Raw genomic sequence first — 19493 nt, forward strand, 5'->3', positions numbered from 1 at the left:
GAAATGTTTCATCTGATGATTGTGGTCTGCATTGATGCTACAGCTGGAAGCATTGGTATGATTGGTGTTGAAATTACTGTTGATAGACCGGTTGTTGTTGGAACTGAGGATGTTGGTACTTGAATGTTTGCTGAGTAGAGTAAGATCAGGCTCTCTTGTGTATTTTATGAAGATTTTCCATGACTTAATCAGTTTTTTATTAAACAGTCCAGCTCAATCAAATGGAAGATCCTGTATTCTCAACTTGGCATCATCGGAAAGTCCAGTAGACCGAAGCCATGCATGCCGCCGTAATGCAATAGAGGTGGCTAGGGATTTTGATGCAGCATCTGCTATGTGGCGAGATGCAATTCTCTGCTATTTAGCCAGTGTAGTAGCTTCCATGTGAATGTTGATAGCCTCTGATTTAACCAAGTTGGGAGCTGAGTCCAATATGGGGAGGATCTTATTCCATAACTGTCTTTGGTAAGCTCCCATTGCCGCTGGATAGTTCACCGCCCATAGCATGAATGAAGTAAGAGAGTAGACTCATCTGCCAAGTTTCTTCTTTCCCTGTTGGTGGGAGCAACAGAGGATTTATTTCGAGCTCTGGATTGATTGGATTCGACTATTACTGAGTTAAGTGTAGGATGTTTAGTGAGGAAACCGGTATCGGGTCTGTGTGTTTTGTAATTATTTTCTGTGCATCTAGAAATATGTAATGATGATGATGGTTTATCCCAAAATTGTTTAATCAATTCTAACATGCCTGGGATGAAAGTAAGACTGAGTAGAGGTGTTTTGTCTTGATTGATGTCATCAAAAATCAAATCGGTTTTGGATGGTGGCTGTTCCTCGATCTCGAGTTGCAGGGATTTGGCCATTCTCAAAACTAGTTGGGAGTACGAGGTAAAGTCTTCAAATGGAGACGGAGGGTGGTTTTCATTGACATCAGAGGTAGGTGTTGGGAGATTCAATGGTGATTCTTGACATGTGTCCGAGTCTAAATCTTGGATAGATGATGAAGATGAAGATGGGGATAGATCCTGAGTTTTCAGTAGCGACATTTGTACAGAAGGAGCTTGAAGTTGAATGGGAGGACGTGTGGGGCATCTTTCCATTTGGGTAGGGGGACCTGTATAAGTAGTGGTGACCTGTAACGGTTTAGAGGACTGTTTGGATTGTTTGGAGTGTAAATGTTGGATGGCCGGCAGTGAGCATTTCAAAGTTGGTTTGGCTGGAGCAGTAGGATAAATGGACATGGAGTGCTGAGATCTATGTTGATGTGGCAGTGGATGTGGAGAGAGTGATGGCGAATACTGAGGTGGGTACAGTAGTGTGTATCTGACTCTTTTGGGTTCCTCATAATAAAGTTGTTCCTGAGGGTCTTCATTTAAGTATGGATCATAGTGATAGTATCTCTCCCTCTCTTCATCACAAGATTGATATTGTGAAGATTGTGAGTAGTAATAGTACTCCCGATATGGGGGAATGTACTGAGGAGGTGAAAGATTTTTGCCCTTCTTTTGGTGCTTCCTGGGAGAGTATTGAGATGACTCTGAGCCCGAGAGATGTATTACAATTGCCCACCTGATGAAGCAAGGCTAGAATGGGCCAAAGCCTGGCTGGATTGCACATCAGCCGGAGAAATCCGGTATTAGGCAACAAGCTACCAGTAGAGACTGGAGCTTGGGCCGAAGGTAGTTCCTCCCTCTCAGATGTAGACCCAGGAACATCTCTGGATGATTTCTCCATGACAGGAGAAGGCAAGGTTGGTTGTGGTGGGTCAATATGAATAGATTTGACCCTTTTTTGGCCTTTTTTGAAGTCATCTTTCTTCTTTTTAGAAGAGTCTGGGGCTCGGGTCGAAGTCTTCGACATCGACTTTGGCCTCAATGTTGATTTCGGTTTATCAGATTTCTCCTTGTGATGTGGAGAAGGAGTCACTGAACTGGGAGCTGGCTGTGGTGGATTTTGCCGCTCTGCTTGAGGTTCTGGGGACTGTGTGGTCTCCATAGAAGCCGTGGGAGGGTTGAGAGACTTTGCCCAAAGGTATGACCTCAATCTTTGGAGTCACAAGATTGATGGCCGGCTTCGTTAATCTTTTGCACGCCGCATAAGAGTGGGTGGGGTGTTGTGCACCCAGGCAAAACAAACAATGGTCATGCCCGTCAGTCAGAGGTATTTTGTTGGCACAAACAACGCACCACTTAAAAGGGCCGGACGAGGTCATAAACAGCGGGGGGAAAGGAAGGAAAAATGGCTTGAGAAGGGGGGAAGCAAAAACATGGATATATACAAATAGAACAAACTTACAGCGGAACATTGATTGTATGGTTGGAAATAAAGAGACTAAATTTGAAATACGATATGTCTGGATGATCAAACTGACAAATTGTTCTTTTCTTCCGAAACAGGTCTAAACATCATTATTATTATTATTATTATTTATTTAATTTATATCCCGCCTATCTAGTCGTGGTGGACTACTCTAGGCGGAAAAAAGGAACTGAGGGGATCTAGGATGGGCGGAGCATGCGCTCTACGGGGGAACGTCCCACTAATCGTGTGTCTTTAATCTCTAGAAACTTCTGAGACGTTCAGTGCAGGTGCAGAACAACCCATCTGTGTGGATTCACAGAGGAACACTTGAAATATGGTTACAGGTAGGTAACCTCCTTTTTTGCCATTTTCAGGCTAATGTAATGAGGGATGTGATGCAGTGGGTAGAGTGTCTCTCTAGGACTCAGGTTTTAATTCCTGCCCAGTTCAGGAAACTCACTTGGGGGTGGCAATGTTACACCACTTCTTGAACATATAGCTAGCTAACAATGGATATTACCCAGAGTTTTAACATTTAAAAATGAGAAAGAGAATGAAACAGGGCAGAGGGAAGTTTGCCAAATTGTAGGGAAGTATTCAACCCACTCACTTTATAAAATCTTTATTAAATTGCAGTACTTTGGATGTTTAAAAAGAATGTTCTTTGAAGTCTTTGAATTTAGTTCCTGGCAGCCCTTTGGTATTATTTTTAATCCTAGAGCACATTTAATCAAGCACTTTCTAGTTTAAATTACTATTAAACGTTTTTTGAGGATTTGAATTTTATTCCAGATTATGTGATGAAAGATAAATCATCAAATATTCATCATATATCCTTAATCACCGCTTACATTTCCCTTTCACTTCAAGATGTCTACAACCATTTAAAATGTCATACAAGGAATGGCTGATCTAGAAGTAAGATTTAACAAGTAACAAGGAAGTATACAGTCCTATTGTGCTAGATCAGAGAATTGGACAATTTCATCCTTTCTAACATTACCGGGTCTTGTGTGCTTTTAATGGTTGAATATTAGAAAAGTTTTCTATGAACTCACTGGTGTAAATTATACAATTATAGGCATTTTTGGGGGGAAAGTGGTTGGTGTTGGAAATTACAAGACTTTCTGCATTATCATTGTGGAATCAGGATCTGCACAGGATATAGAACCATTGGTCATGAATTAGTATTGCTAATATACTACAATCCTATTTGAATCTTATGAAAAATTGGGTTGGCTAAACTCATTGAAATCAATGAGTTTAGCACACTTAATTCTGCATAGGACCAGTTTGTTAGAAGCCCCGTTTATTTCCTTTATGAAGGTCAAGTGTAACTTGCACAACCTGCTATTTCAGTGAACACAATCTATTTTAAAATCTCTTCCATCCCTTTTTCCATTTGTAGTATGACATAATTATTGTGTATCTCCAGTGTGCTTTTGGGATCCCCATTTGTGAAATAGGGGATTCATAGGGATCATTAACAAGGAAAGTATTTGAGTGTTAGATTAGATCTCAAAAGACAGAGGTTCAAATTCTCATTCAACCAATGCACTCCCTGAGCAGCACAGGGCCAGATCATGATGTCTTAGCTGGATGTACTTCACAGAATTGTTCTGAGGATGAAGTAGGAAGGAGAGCTCCCTAGGAATGCTTGGTAGAAAAGTAGACTACAAATGTAACAGATTCATTTAAGAAACAGTGTTCATTATTGCTAATTTCATATTTTTCCTGCAACTGATCTATTAATTAGGTCATAATGATTAAATTTTGAACCGTAAGACCAACCTATGAACTCCAGCCTTCATTGATTATGCTATAGGTCTAATTGTTTTTATAGAGTGTGTTGTAAGCTGCCTAGAGTGGTCGCAATTGACCAGATAGGTGGGGTATAAATTAAATTAAATTAAATTAAATTAAATTAAATTAAATAAATAAATAAATAAATAAATAAATAAATAAATAAATAAATAAATAAATAAATAAATAAATAAATAAATAAATAAATTCTACCACACAGATGTAACTGGAAGGAGAAAAGCATACAGAGAAAGCAAAGGGAAACATTCCCTCATGTTGCTCCAACTCATGCCCTTGTTAAATTGCTTTTCAGTAATATAGCAAACCATTGAACTTTGTCACATATATAGAACACTTTGATCTCAATATGGTAATGCAACATTCTTTCAGGAACTTGACAAAGTTCATGTTTTATAGATATGCCAAAGCATACATCCATTTTAAGGTTTATAATGACTTGCCAAATGACAGACTAATTGCAAGATTCTCTTTCTTCTATTTATGATAGTCAGAGCAAGTTCCTAGTCTGCCAAACTTCTCTGAATGAGGCAGTTATTGTCTAATTAAACCTATGCATTTGAGGGAGAGCAAACCTAAAAGTTCCACCTAACGAAATGCACTTTTAGGTAGGACCTTCAACATGCAAGCAGTCCTACCAGTTTAGGCCAGCTGCACCTAGCCACCCAAAAGTGTTGGACTTCATTGCCTGGAAATTGGCTGGAAGGCATTTGACTGAGGTTGTGATTACACTGCCCACAGTTCCCTTTCCTTTGATCCTACCCTCTGCCAATCTTTCCAAAGTTCTCCATAATGTACAAACATGTACATACAAACACATGTCCCCAGGGTGCTGTGATTAAACTGCAGTACTGCATTCAAGCCTCTGCTCACAGCCGGAGTTTGATTCAATGTAACTCAAGGTTGATGCGGCCTTCCTTCCAAGGTCTGTAAAATGAGTACCCAGTTTGCAGAGTTGGGGGAAGTTTGTGTTTGCATAATTATATTGTGAGCCCCCCAAGAGAGTTTTGTAGCACTATGGGGTGGTATATAAGTCAAAATAACAACATACATAGATACATAAATACATACATAGAAGTCTGCTATTCTGAGTTTTTTAAATTTCATAACAATTGTAATTGGGTTTTTTGGCCATATATAGGTGACCTAGCACTAAATTAGATAAAGGAGAAAGGTCACTGGGATGAGAATTCCCACTGTCCAAAACATCTTGCGCAGCTTAGTATGTCACTAGAATACCATCCATGATCATGACTTCCCACCCCCTGCATCCTTTTGGAGAACAAAAAAACTGATCAGAAAGAGAAAAGTCTGTTTGAATCATTCCAGTTTTAAAAAAGCAGAAGCCCCCAGTGGCAGGAAGGGGAAAAAAAGCAAACTCCACATTCAGAGCAAAAAGAGCTGTATTGATTCGAATTAGTCTTTCATCATGTGATCCTTTGACCATGAAGTTGCAGCCTGAAATAGCCTGAAAGAATCTGCAACAAAAGGAAGGGGCTTATTTCTGTTATTTCTCTTTCTTTTCCTTCTCTCTTCCAATGAACTGGGAACTGAAGAAGGAAAATGTGCTCAGATGAAGTTTCCTCTGATCTAAATTGCCCCACCAACCATTTCATTTTTTTTTAAATTCCAAACTGTCTCCTCTCCATGATATTTTGCAGTGAAGAAGTCATGTGGATTTTGTTACATGAATTTATGTGTACCAATTATTTTTATTTTTCAGTACATTTGTACCCTGCCTTTCAAATCAAGTTTACCAGGTAGGTTTACACCAAATCTGTCAATAAAACTACTAGCTATATTTTTAAGAGAGAAATCGATAGTGTAATGAAAATAAAAGGAGAATATTAAAGTAACATCAGATCCATCAAATCAAGAATAAAACATTTATTAAGAGCTAACAAAAAAAGGTATTAGCTTGGTTCTGAAAAGACCACAGTATAAGGCCCTAGAAAGACCACTCTTTAAAAAGCTGGGTGCCACCAAGACAGCCCTCTCCTTGGCACATTTCATTTTGCAGAGGCAAAGAAGAGCTTCCAAAGAAAGCCTTAGTGAGTGCAAAGAATAATATAATGGAAAACAATCTGATTAGAATAACTTCTCAGTTAAATCTTTGCAAATGCAAGTCAGAGTAATTAAAAGCAATGGGCAGGTAGAAGTTAGCCATGGCCAATGAGAGCTGTTTAACCAGTGTCCCACTTTCTGCATGTTTCTGGAATTCCCACTTTTTTTCTATCGTGTACTGGCCCATTCTTCTGCTGTTAGTTCTCCCAGATGGGAATTCTATACACTTTCCTAGGAATAAGCACCACTTGCACTAAATAAGATTTCCTTCCAAGCAAGCCAACCATAGAACTATGCCATTACCACTATCCATGTTACCTTGAATTTTAAAATCTGAATGAGATCCAATCAACTAGCATCATTCAAGACTGTGAATTTCTGATCAATACTTTTCCCTCACACTTTTAACTGAGAACTGCCAGACGAATCTTGGGATCAAAAATAAGAAAGCTAAGTGATAAAAGGTGACACCCTGTACTGTACACAGCAGTAAGGAACAAGTGCAGGGTGCATTCTCCCTCTGGAAAACACAGCCATTAAGACTGGCCAACTAGATACCTCCACCTAACTAGAATGTGAGACAGCAGATAAATAAGATGAAGCAGCAATTCCTTGTAAGCCCAACAAACTCACTAGCTCAGCTCTCCTTTTCCTGGTACTCTGGAGAAGTGAGAAACTCAGTCCGCCAGTGCAGCTTCCAAAGAGGAGAGAGCGCAAATCAATGAGTGAGTGGAAGGGATAGAGGCTACACCCAGTTGCTCTTTCCTTGGGAGTGGCTGAGAGCCAAACTGAAGCACCCTCCAGAGAGAATGAGCTCAAGGGCTATGTCAAAGAAAGAGAACAGGTGAATGGAGTTTAGGGCTGCTCCATGCAACTGCCTCTCCAACCAGAAAGGCTTACTTGCCCCAAGGGACAAATGTCAAAAATGCTGTAAGAATCATCTCTGGGTAGTTTACTCTGGTGACTCTCATGGACTTTCCTCCTCTGGACAAGTTAGCAGTTAGGTCTCATGAGTGTGCCTGGGAGTCCTTCTAAGAGATGTTGTCCAGGGCCCACAAAGCAGGAACCCACATGTTCCCAATTAGAAAAAACACCTTCAAACAAAGCTGAAACTTCCAGCTACATATCAGTAATCAAAGAATGTGTTTGTTTCTTTATCCTACAAAGGAGACATGGGGAGGGGGTGTCTCTGAATGGCTAATCCTTCATTGTCTCTAGAGGAAAACCCCCAGTCTCTTTACGGCTGTCCGAAATCCCCTGGGCCATCTCCTGGCATGCCATCATCCGGAGAAGCTTCTCTTGACTCTGCCTTACTCGGCCCCAACGAGTGTTCCGAGTGGGTGCGGGTGGCCGAGACGTCCAGGTCCTCTTCAGAAGGAGCGGCTGGGGCGCGATCCTTCTTGGCTTGCGATCGCTTGGAGGCACAGCACACCCTGAAGCAGGCCTGGAAGACCTGGAGCGCGGCCATGATCAGAATCACGAGCAACACGACTGCCACCGTGACGAGGATGAAGACATAGTTGGAAGAAGCGGGCAAAGGCCACGCTTCCTCTGCGCCCGCGTCGGTGCCGTTGCCGGCTGCAGGAGGAAAGGGCTCCAAGGAGGTGTTCTGGCTCGGCGGGCTGGTACTGTTGGGACCGAAAGCTCCGGTCGTGGCCGGAGTAGACAGGCCCGTCCTTGCGGTTCCGGCGTCTCCCGTCCGTCCGACGCCAACGCAGGCCGCCTCGGTCGCCTCCAAGCGGGAGCCCCGGGCGCACAGGCAAAGAAAGGCGCCTTGGGCACTCAGGCAGTCCCCAAGCGCCACGCAGGCTCCCTCCGTTGGGCTCCACAAGCCGCTGGGGCAGGAGCAAAGGCCGTGGCCTGCGCCTTCCCAGTGGTAGCCGTCGGGTGACAGGCGGCAGACGAAGCGCGCCTCCTGCCCGGGCGAACACCGCAGGGTGAGCACCGTGCCCGGCGGGAGAAACTCGGCGGCCGGGCTTTGGAGGCGGTGAGGGAGCGTGTAGCGCAGGCGGTGCGCGCCGGAGGGCGGGTGGCGCGCGGGGCAGGCGTCCTCGGAGCGGTACTTACAGATGTAGCCCCCGGAGCTGGCGCTCGTGCACGCTTGCTCCCTGAGGCCCCAAGACCCCGGGAGAGGCTGCCCCAAAGTCACCGAAAGACCCGCGCATCTCTGCTTGGTGCACGACTTGACCGGCTCCGTCACCCAGGGGGGTGTCTCCGAGGTGTCGTTCGCTGGGCTCTCCAGAGACCCGACGGCGGCGGCCCAGGAGAAACCCCGGAGTGGCAAATCCTCCCGCGTGCACTGCGGGGCTTTCCTGAGCAGGCTCAGCCAAAACAAGCGGGCGCCTGACCCGCTGGCGATTCCCCTTAGCAGAGCGAGGAGGGCCTGTATTTCGGTTCTGCCGCTCGCCGTGCTCAGTCCGCCCCCATATTCGGCGCAGGCGTTCTTGGCCCTCTGGAAGGTGAACTTGCCCAGGTGGACGCTGTAACAGGCCGCGGAACCGTCGCACCAAGTGCGGTGACCGAGATGGGGCTCCGCAGCGGAGCCTCCTGGTGCGGTGAGAGGCCACAAGAGGACGAGGGACGCGAGAATTAGTCTCCTCATGTTGACTGCCTGCTCCACAATGGGGGGCGCGGCGGTTACAGACATTCACAGGGCATTGGATTGAAGGAAGGTGGCGTCGAGGCAACTCCTTTTCCTCACAGTTCATAACAATATCTTTGGACCCACAGCCTTCCCTTGGAGCTGGCTGAAAGGAAATGTGTCAGGGGTTAGGCTTGACCTTAACATCCTTGATTTGTTTAAGGGCCTCTGCCAAACGCTCCTTTTCCAGAGAAGGGAAACAAGTGATTTAAAAGAGGAAACAAAAAGGCCCTTTTTTGATAGCAGGAGATTTTCGCTTTGCCCCCCTCTTCTTTGCAGATGGCTGGAGAACTGCCTGGGTAAACCAGACATTAGAAGGGTGCCCTGGGATTATTTTGGGTGTTCTTTGCGCAGAGGTTAATTGGCATCACTCTGAACTTTGAAGAAGTGAGAGATGGCACTTAGCCAAGACATTTTCATGATAGGGAAAGCCGAAATGAATAGCTAGCCTTGATTAGTAGGCAACGTGTGTGGGTGTGACACAGCTATTAATTCATTTTTGTGAGACTTAAGTGTAGGTTTGGCATATTTGTATTGATATTTGACACTGTTATTTTTAAAAGGCAAAATCTAACTTTCTACTACTCTTTTTTTTTTTAAATTAAGGAATCTGCTTTAAATCTTACAAAATGCACTTTAAAGAAAAACAGTGATTTTTCATCTACACTGCTGAGGATAAAATGTATGTCTGAACTCTGGGGAATGGTCAATTAACTTTTTTAAAGGTTTGTTTTAATACAGAGAACCACAAATAATGGACCGACAGTATTCTTAGGACACACATTCAGGTTTTGATGACTTTTCAAGTGGATAAATGTCTACTTCATTGGTTGTGAAGGAAGCCTCATTCCAGATTATTTTAGTTAAGTTTAATTGTTTCATTTATATTTTGCCTTCATTTATATTTCAAATGAAGAAGCACTTTATAAAGTGGATGGCCAGAAAGCTGAAAAACCACCACATGCTCCAGTACCTTGCCCAGGAATGGGATGTTTGAGACTGGCTGGTAGTTATCTAGTACACTGGGATCCAGGGAGGGCTTCTTCAGTAGCGGTCTTATTACTGCCTCTTTTAAGCAAGCACGGATCCTACCCTACTGCAAGGAGGCATTTACCACTCCCCGTACCCAATCAGCTATTCCTCCTGTGGCTGCCTTTATGAACCAGGAAGAGCAGGGGTCCAGCACACATATGGTGGCATTCACCTCTCCAAGAATCCTGTCCACATCATCAGGCTGCACCAATCGAGTATCCATTCAAACAGAACAAGCCAGGGCCAAAGTTACATCCACTGGGTCTGTATCAATTACAGCATCCATGTCAGAGCGAATCCGAGCGACTTTATCGACAAAGTGTCCTGCAAATTCCTCACAGCGCATTGAGTGGTCAATATTTTGTTCTTTTGGTGGGGTGTGCACTAAGCCCCTGACCACTCAAAACAACTCTGCTGGATGACTTTGTGCAGATGCAATGGCAGCAGCAAAGAACCTTTGCTGCAGCCACTGCCACGAAATAGGCCTTCAAATGGGCTCTAGCCCGTGTTCGGTCAGATTCACTCTTAAGTTTTCCACCATCGTCGCTCTAGTCTCCATCCCACTTGTTTCATCACTGCCAGCTCCCTGGTGAACCAGGGGGCTTGCCTGGCTCTATTTCATGGGAGGGGATGCTTAGGAGCAATTGTGTCCACCGCCCTGGCCATTTCCCCATTCCAGAGATCAGCCAGAGCTTTGACAGGATCGCCTGCCAAGGCAAGAGGAAACTCCCCAAGAGCCATCATCAGAAAACCCCTTGGATCCATCAGTCTCCTGGGGCGGACCATCCTAATAGATCCTCCACCCCTGCAGAGATTAAGAGTTCCAGTAAGTCTAAACCTCACCAGGTAGTGATCTGCCAACAGAACTACAGATAGCTCTTCCACACCCAAATCACCATCATCCTGCCCAGCATGAAATACAAGGTCCAGAGTGTGACCTGCTATATGTGTGGGGCCAGAAATCACTTGGGATAGGCCCATGGTTGTCATGGAGGACATGAAGTCCTGAGCCACTCCTAATAAATTGGTCTCAGCATGGACATTGAAGTTCCCCCAGTACTATCAGCCTAGAGGACTCCAGCATCACCTCTGATACCAACTCAGTCAGCTCAGGAAGGAAGACTGTTGACCAGCGGGGTGGACGGTACACCAACAGAATCCCTATTTAAGTACACACACGATCACACCCAGGAAACTGTGGAACAAGGCACCTGGCAAGGGAGATGGGATCATGATAGACTACTGCAACTCCACCTCCCTGCTCCCCCAGGTCTGACCTGCTACTGCACAGAGAACCCAGGTGGGCAAGACTGGGAGAAACTAACTCGCCCAGCTTCATCCAGCCAGGTCAGCATGCTCATCCAGGATCAGGTTCTGGATAGCTGATGTTTTCCCTATTACTGACCTGCCATTCATCATCAGCATTTTTAACCCGGGGGACTATAGCCCAATCTATCCAGGCTTTCTGAATTGGGAGACAATTTGGAGGTGACTAGGATCCTGTTTTCCCCCCCACACACACACTCTCCTATAATAATTCCCTTGTTTCCTCTCCCCATATCTCCCTCTACCCAGTGTAGTGCCAATGGCAGCTCCCTGCTCCCCCTCGTTGGCCTCCTTATTTGAAAGACACATGCCTCCCACCCCAGACAGACAGCAACAGCCAGGCAAATAAAAAGGAATCTCTCTAGGCAAGACGAATGGACCTCGCCCCTGTTTCTCAGTCCCCAAACCAACCAACCAGCACCTCACCAATTTCACCCTTTGCTGAAAAGGCTCTGCTTAAAGGTCCCTTCTCCCCTGGAGCCAGGTGGCTGGTGTTGAGGAGGGGGCGGGAAGCAGCCAGATGCAGGGCCGCAGGAGTCTGGAGCCAGACTCCCACAGGGGAAGCTAGCAGACATGATACCTTTCATCCATTTACTCTCATGAGAATCTTTCATAACAAGGGAGAGCAGACCTGAGGGAACAAAATTTAGCCTTAACCAAAAATTGAATGTCCTGAGCCAGGCCTGTGTATGTATCGAGGCAGTCTCTAAATCTTTTAAACAAGTTGGTTCACAAAGAAGTTCTGACAAACAAGTTCCTCAAGTCCCTTTTCTTTCAACTTATTTTTCTTTTCTCTCACGCACCCTTTTCTCTGTCTCACGCACACACTACAAATCTGCTTTTATGTGTAAAATCTTAAGCCAGTTTTCATGAAGACATTCCCTTTCCCTCTCATATCCTCAGACTAATAGGACCAGTTCAAAGTGAGCACTTCTTAGGACTGTGACTGATGTCTCAGATATGGACTTCGTTATTTCAGCTGCTTATGAGTAGTAAGATCATTGAAATAGGTATCTTGAACTCAAGGGTTTGTATAGATCGAGGGATTTCTATAAGCAGCTCTCTTTGTGAATCAGACTCACCCCACCTTATGGTAAACCATTATTTCTGAACAGTATCCATTCATATATTTCTGTGCATGTACCAGCAAGCCGTTAACATCATGGTCAACATCAGAGGTCTTGGTATATAGAGGTTTCATTTATTTTTCATGTTTAAAAGCTATTGATCAACCTACAGTATATAGATGTAAACACTAATAGATGAATCTACCTGACTCTTGTTGTTAATGAGTTACTTAAAAAGCAAAAAGTGTGCTGCTTTTATACCACCCCATAGAGCTTCAAGCACTCTCTGGGCGGTTTACAAGTTAGTTATGCAGGCTACACATTGCCCACTCCCCAGCAAGCTGGATACTCTTTTTACCAACCTTGGAAGGATAGAAGGCTGAGTCAACCTTGAGCTGGCTACCTGGGATTGAACCCTGGGTCGTGAGCACAGTTTTGGCTGCAGTACAGCAGTTTAACCACTGCGCCACAAGGCTCCTAAACAAATGAACTTCTACACATGGGCTATTTAGCATCCTGGAACCCCTGACTTCTTGTTCTTCCAATAAAACCGAATAATAAAACACACAAACAAACCCCAGATTATGATTCTGGCCCCTTAGGAGGGCACACCCTGGTTCAGACATTATGCTAAACAAATAAGAAGATGTTTTCCTGTTTGGTTCCCATAAGCAGGAGAAGCCATGTCTGTCAACTCAAGTAGCATATACTAACTCGTAATCAACTGGGATTCTCAGCAATTCTACCTTAATGTGAACCACATATATCAGTTGTGACGATAGAACTTGGATCTGTCCTGAAACTAAAGACCCAACTTTTTTGTAGTGAAAGTGTGCTAGCACCTTGATTGACACAAGGGTGGACACAGTTTAAATGTATATATGCCCAAGACCACATTCTGTTCTGATGTGTTACATTTTTTCAGCATTCAACCTGGATCATTTTCCCCCGGGGAAATTAGGTTCTTCCTGTTACATACAGCACTGATGTTACCTGTCTGTCATGGGTTTGGAGGGAAAGTTCCATCCTATGGGGAGTGGAAGGCGGGACATCAGGAGGAGGGGCTGTACTGTATATATATGTGGAGCGTGTGTGGAGAAGTTTAGAAGAAACAGCAGCTGGGAAGAAGAAGCTGGTGTGGGAGTCTGTGTGACTCCTTATAGGGAATGGTTGGTGGCAGCTTAGTGAAACTGTGGCATATCCCAGTAGGTCTGGGTTTGTCACATTGATTGGTGTCCAGCGTGTGGGATACGACTGGTCCAGTTGTCCAGTGGTCCAGCAAAGCCTTGGCAAGTGTGCCCAGAGCAAGGGGGGTCTAGTCAGGGACAATCTGAGGGCGCGTAGGTAATCTTCTAGGCGTACCTCACGGGGAGGTGCGCTAGTGGAAGAACGTGCCAACTGGGGACTAGATTAGGGAGCTCTGAGGCAACCTGTTTTGGCGGGAAAAAAGCTGAGGCAAAACTGTGTGAAGTAGCAGTGATCTAGCCTGCCTGCTGAGAGGCCTAGCAGAGGGGGTTGGACTCTGGCTGGCAACAGTTGCAAGTTAGTGCTGAAGAACAGCAGCAATCTATAGAAGGCTGGTTCTGAGGCAAAAGAGAGAGAGAGAGAAAAAAAAAGTGGTCGCTTTATTTTGAGGCTTGACTTTTGAAAGCAGCCTGTTCTGGGGGGGGGATTATGCCCTTGACTCGAAGCCAAATGGCAGAAATGGGTGAAGTGAAAGACCCCCAGGTTGACCAAGGTTCTGAGGATGAATTTGGCTCAGTGCAGGGTGACAGCACGGGAGAACAGAACCCAGAACTCAGGAAAATGCTCATAGCCCAACAGCATGAACTGAGGATGAGGCAATTTGAAATGGAGGAAAGATTAGAGAGAGAAAAAATGGAGGAAAGGGAAAGAGAGAAACAAAGGCAATTTGAATTAGAGAGAGAGAGAATGGAAAGAGCAGAAAGATTGGAGAGAGAGAAAATGGCGTTTGAGTTAAGAAAATTGGAACTGATGAATCAGAACAATAATAACAATGGAGATTCTGAGGGAGGCCAATTGTCTAAAGCTGACCTGAAGAAATTCCCTGTATACCACAAGGGAGATTGCCCTGAGGTGTTCTTTTCCCTATTGGAAAGAGCGTTTGTGGACTTCTCAGTAAGGGAAACTGAGAAGATGACCATCATGCGATCTTTAATCAGTGGCAGCCTGGCAGAAGTCTATGCAGAGATGCCAGAGGAACTGCTAAAAGATTTCGCAGAGTTTAAAAAACTGGTGTTTGCCAGACATGGGATAAATGCGGAACAGCTGAGGCAAAGATTCAGGTCACTCACCAAGAAACCAGAGCAGACTTTTACCCAAGTGGGGGCCCAACTGATGAGGCTGCTAGAGAAATGGCTATCTCAGGAGGGGACAGAGACCTTTCAGCAGCTCAAAGACTTGATAGCGCTGGAACAGTTCTATTCAGTCCTGCATGGGGAACTGAAGTTCCAGGTGAGGGAAAGGAAACCGAAATCTGTGGCGGAAGCGGCCGAGATCGCAGATTTTATTTCCCAAATGAGAAAGCCCTTAGGTGAGGGGAAATTTATGAGCAAACCGAAAGAAACCTACAGCAAGTACTCTCAGGGACCAGGAAGAAACCAGCAAGGGGGAGGGGCCCATGGTGAAGGGAAGCCCTCAGACATGAAACCAAGACCTCAGATTTTGGAGGGAAAACCAAAACAAGATGAGAAAGACTCAAAATACAGCAGAAAATGTTATTTCTGTCAAGGAAAGGGCCATCTAATCTCAGAGTGTGAGAAATTAAAGCAGCTAAAAGGAATTGTGCCTCATGATTCGAGTGGAACCAAGCCAAAAGCTGTGTTCTGTGTCCAGAAAGAGCAAAGCTCCTTGGCACTGAGGGAGCCTGTTGCCATGGCTACTCAATCTGGAACAGTGACATCTGCTGATCAGGCTGAGGAAAATGGTCCTCTTGTGGAGGTCAGGCGCTGCTTACTTGTGAGAACAGATTCTCAGTTGTTTGAAACAGCAGGGGTGGACGTAGGAATACTTGACCATCAGTATCGGGGGCTGAGGGACACTTGTTCCCAGGTGACCCTGTGCCATCCAGATATTATTCCTAGGGAGTATGTAATCCCAAATGAGAGCATAAAGGTGGCAGGGATTGAGGGGCAGGTGATCTCGCTGCCAGTAGCGGAGGTACCTATGAACTTTCAAGGCTGGAGGGGAGTTTGGCGGCTAGCGATTTCATCGACTCTGCCAGCAGCCGTGCTCGTGGGAAATGACCTGGCTGGACATGTGAAACGGGTGCTAGTGATTACACGTTCACAAGCCACCACGGGGACAGTTCAGGGGGGTATTGATGAGCCCGAGACGGAAGCAGGTGGGGGGAGTTCCGAAGCTGTGGTGGAAACCTTAACCACAGACAGCCGATTTGGCCAAGAGCAAAAGGCAGACGCCACTCTCCAAAAGTGTTTTGAACAGGTGACAGACGCCCAGCTAACACCTGAGACCCCAGTGAGATTTTGTGAGAGAAAGGGAATTTTATATAGGGAGACCCTGAGGAATATCTCAAAAGTGGGAGATGGGATCAGAAGTCAGCTAGTGGTACCTGAAAAGTATCGCCCCATGATCTTACAAAGGGGGCACTCTGACATGTTTGCTGCGCACTTAGGGGTGAACAAAACACAGCAGAGAATCACACAGAATTTTTACTGGCCTGAAATAGGGAAGCAGATCAAAGAGTTCTGTAAACAATGTGATGTGTGTCAAAGGCAGGGGAATAGCCGCGACAGGACCAAAGCAAAGTTGTGCCCTTTGCCTGTGATTGACACTCCGTTCAAATGCATAGGGGTGGATATTGTGGGACCTTTGCCCAAGGCCACAAAGAGGGGGAACAGGTTCATTCTCACCATTGTGGACCATGCCACGAGGTACCCTGAAGCCATACCCTTGACTAACATTGAAACTAACACAGTGGCAGATGCCTTGGTGGGGTATATGTCCAGGATGGGATTTGCCTCAGAAATAATCACAGATTTGGGCGCATCGTTCACATCGAAGCTCATGAAACGCTTATGGCAAATCTGTGGAATTAAGCACAAGGAAACCACTGCCTATCACCCTGAAAGTAATGGGTTAACTGAGAAGTTCAATGGGACTCTAATGCGCATGATTAGGGCTTACTTGGCAGAGAATCCAAACAATTGGGACCAGAAGCTGCAATCCCTTTTGTTTGCTTATCGATCAGTGCCACAAGCCAGTACCGGGTTCAGTCCGTTTGAACTTTTATTTGGGAGAAGGGTGAAAGGGCCCCTTGATTTGATCAAACAAAATTGGGAGCAGATCACCCAGGATGACCCACAAGACGTTGTGACATACATAGACACCTTGATGAATGACCTAAAGAGAAACCTAGAGCTAGCAGCAGAAAACCTGCAAGCTCAGAAGGTCAGACAGAAAACATGGTATGACCACACAGCCAGAGAGAGGCACTTTGACCCAGGGGAGGGAGTGCTTTGGCCTAGGCCCTGTAAAGAGAACAAACTGCAGCTGGGTAGCCCAGAAATAAAATACTTGGGTCACATAGTAGGGGGAGGAGTGATCAAACCCCTAGAGGCCAAAATAGAAGCCGTTCGTGATTGGCCTAGACCCAATACCAAGAAAAAAGTCAAATCATTTCTTGGGTTGGTGGGCTACTACAGAAAGTTCATCCCGAGGTTTAGCGAGATTGCGGCTCCGCTGACCGATCTGACGAGGAAGAAGACTGATGACCGCATCCCGTGGACCAGCGACTGTGAGGAGGCGTTCCAGAGGTTGAAGGAGGCCCTCATCAACTATCCAGTGCTGCGTGCTCCAGACTTCGACCGGGAGTTCATCATCTACACCGATGCGTCTAACAGCGGGGTAGGAGCAGTTCTTTGCCAGGAGGATGAAAATGGTGACCAGCATCCAGTGTCCTACCTGAGTAGGAAACTCCAGAAAGGTGAGAGACATTTGGCAACCGTGGAAAAGGAGTGCCTGGCCATAGTCTACGTGATCCAGAAGGCCAAGCCTTACATCTGGGGAAGACATTTTATTCTGTGCACTGACCATTCACCACTGCAATGGTTAAAGACAATGAAAACCCACAATAGTAAACTTATGAGGTGGGCTTTAAACCTGCAAGACTATGACTTTGAAGTGAAGGTGGTCAGAGGGTCAGTGAACTGTGTTGCTGACGCCTTGTCAAGAAGACCTGAAGAATGAAGACGGCGAAAGAAACATGGACTATGTATATATTTTGATGACAAAAAGTCAAATGTGTCTGTTTATTAAACATGTTGGTTTGTATGAATAAAGGTAACTTGATGTATTGTAAATGGTAAATGTTTAACTTAGAGTGTAAGTATAAGTAAGTATGATATTGTAAGTATAACTGTTTTTGTGTGTTTTAACCAGGTTGTTTTTTGGAGAAAAGCACCTTAGCTTTCCCCCTACAAAACAACTTATAAAGAGGGGAGGTGTTACATACAGCACTGATGTTACCTGTCTGTCATGGGTTTGGAGGGAAAGTTCCATCCTATGGGGAGTGGAAGGCGGGACATCAGGAGGAGGGGCTGTACTGTATATATATGTGGAGCGTGTGTGGAGAAGTTTAGAAGAAACAGCAGCTGGGAAGAAGAAGCTGGTGTGGGAGTCTGTGTGACTCCTTATAGGGAATGGTTGGTGGCAGCTTAGTGAAACTGTGGCATATCCCAGTAGGTCTGGGTTTGTCACATTGATTGACAAACCCAGACCTACTGGGATATGCCCCACTTTCACTAAGCTGCCACCAACCATTCCCTATAAGGAGTCACACAGACTCCCACACCAGCTTCTTCTTCCCAGCTGCTGTTTCTTCTAAACTTCTCCACACACGCTCCACATATATATACAGTACAGCCCCTCCTCCTGATGTCCCGCCTTCCACTCCCCATAGGATGGAACTTTCCCTCCAAACCCATGACAGACAGGTAACATCAGTGCTGTATGTAACACTTCCTCCTGGTGATATATCTCTTACAACCCTCAATTAGAATGTGGCTGCTTAAATGTCATGAGTACTTTTCAGGAGGCGGCTATGATATCGCTGGTGGCAAAGTGGCGCCATCCTTCCCCCTTCATGCTAATACCAATCAGATTATTTTTATTACAGTCCTGTTATTATTTCTTGATTGCTTTTGAGAGGTAAAGGTCGGCCCTGCTGTACATCTCAAATATAGAAGCATTTATAAAGTCCTGTGAAAGGGAAGTAGCAATAATAGTTATGACTGGATGTTTTGCCAAATCTATCTATCTATCTATCTATCTATCTATCTATCTATCTATCTATCTATCTATCTATCTATCTATCTATCTATCTATCTATCTATCTATCTATCTATCTATCTATCTATCTATCTATCCATCTATCCATCTATCCATCCATCCATCCATCCATCCATCCATCCATCCATCCATCCATCCATCCATCCATCCATCCATCTATCTATCTATCTATCTATCTATCTATCTATCTATCTATCTATCTATCTATCTATCTATCTATCTATCTATTTGACAACAAGCCTATATATATATATATAGGCTTGTTGTGAGATAGATAGATATGTTGTCCATATATATATAGGCTTGTTGTGAGATAGATAGATAGATAGATAGATAGATAGATAGATAGATAGATAGATAGATAGATAGATAGATAGATAGATAGATAGATAGATAGATAGATAGATAGATAGATAGATAGATAGATAGATAGATATTCCACAACTCATTAAGTACAAATCCACACACTTACAGGCTGTGGCCTGCCAAGAATCATGTCTGCTCTCTCATCTGTTACATATGGACAACAAACTTTTTCTTTATTGTTTGAGACTGTTGTGGCAATAGCACTATGGGGAAACTTTAGGTTTTTGTTTGTTTGTTTATGACTCTTCATGTTAAGTATCAGCAGTATCATAACTTTTTCCAAAAAAGGAATAGTGGCCATGTGAAGAATTGTGTGTTCTAATCATTGCTGATACACATGTTGATAAAATCTCTGGAGAACACTAGGACATTTGTGATGAGAGAATTCCTACGGGAAACACATTAGAATTGCAGGAAACTTCAAGTGGTTGCCATAAATAGAGGATTTCAATTCCTGGCATTTTGCCTAGGCTCACGATTCAGCTGGGCATCTTAATGGAGGAGGTAACACATGTTTGCTAAAAAGAACAACTAAACCCAAATTT

At 44.7% G+C, this 19493-nt stretch overlaps 1 protein-coding gene across 1 annotated transcript; it reads right to left on the reverse strand.

Moving 5' to 3' along the window:
- Window positions 1-5994: 5994 nt before the first annotated feature.
- Window positions 5995-12826, reverse strand: CLEC14A (C-type lectin domain containing 14A). Its single transcript, XM_020807230.3, has one exon. The coding sequence runs from the start codon at window positions 8831-8833 to the stop codon at window positions 7424-7426; it is 1410 nt and encodes a 469-aa protein (XP_020662889.3). The 5' UTR covers window positions 8834-12826; the 3' UTR covers window positions 5995-7423.
- Between the last annotated feature and the right edge of the window lie 6667 nt (window positions 12827-19493).

The sequence above is a fragment of the Pogona vitticeps genome, chromosome 1 (assembly GCF_051106095.1).
Source record: "Pogona vitticeps strain Pit_001003342236 chromosome 1, PviZW2.1, whole genome shotgun sequence".
In the NCBI taxonomy this organism is placed as follows: domain Eukaryota; kingdom Metazoa; phylum Chordata; class Lepidosauria; order Squamata; family Agamidae; genus Pogona; species Pogona vitticeps.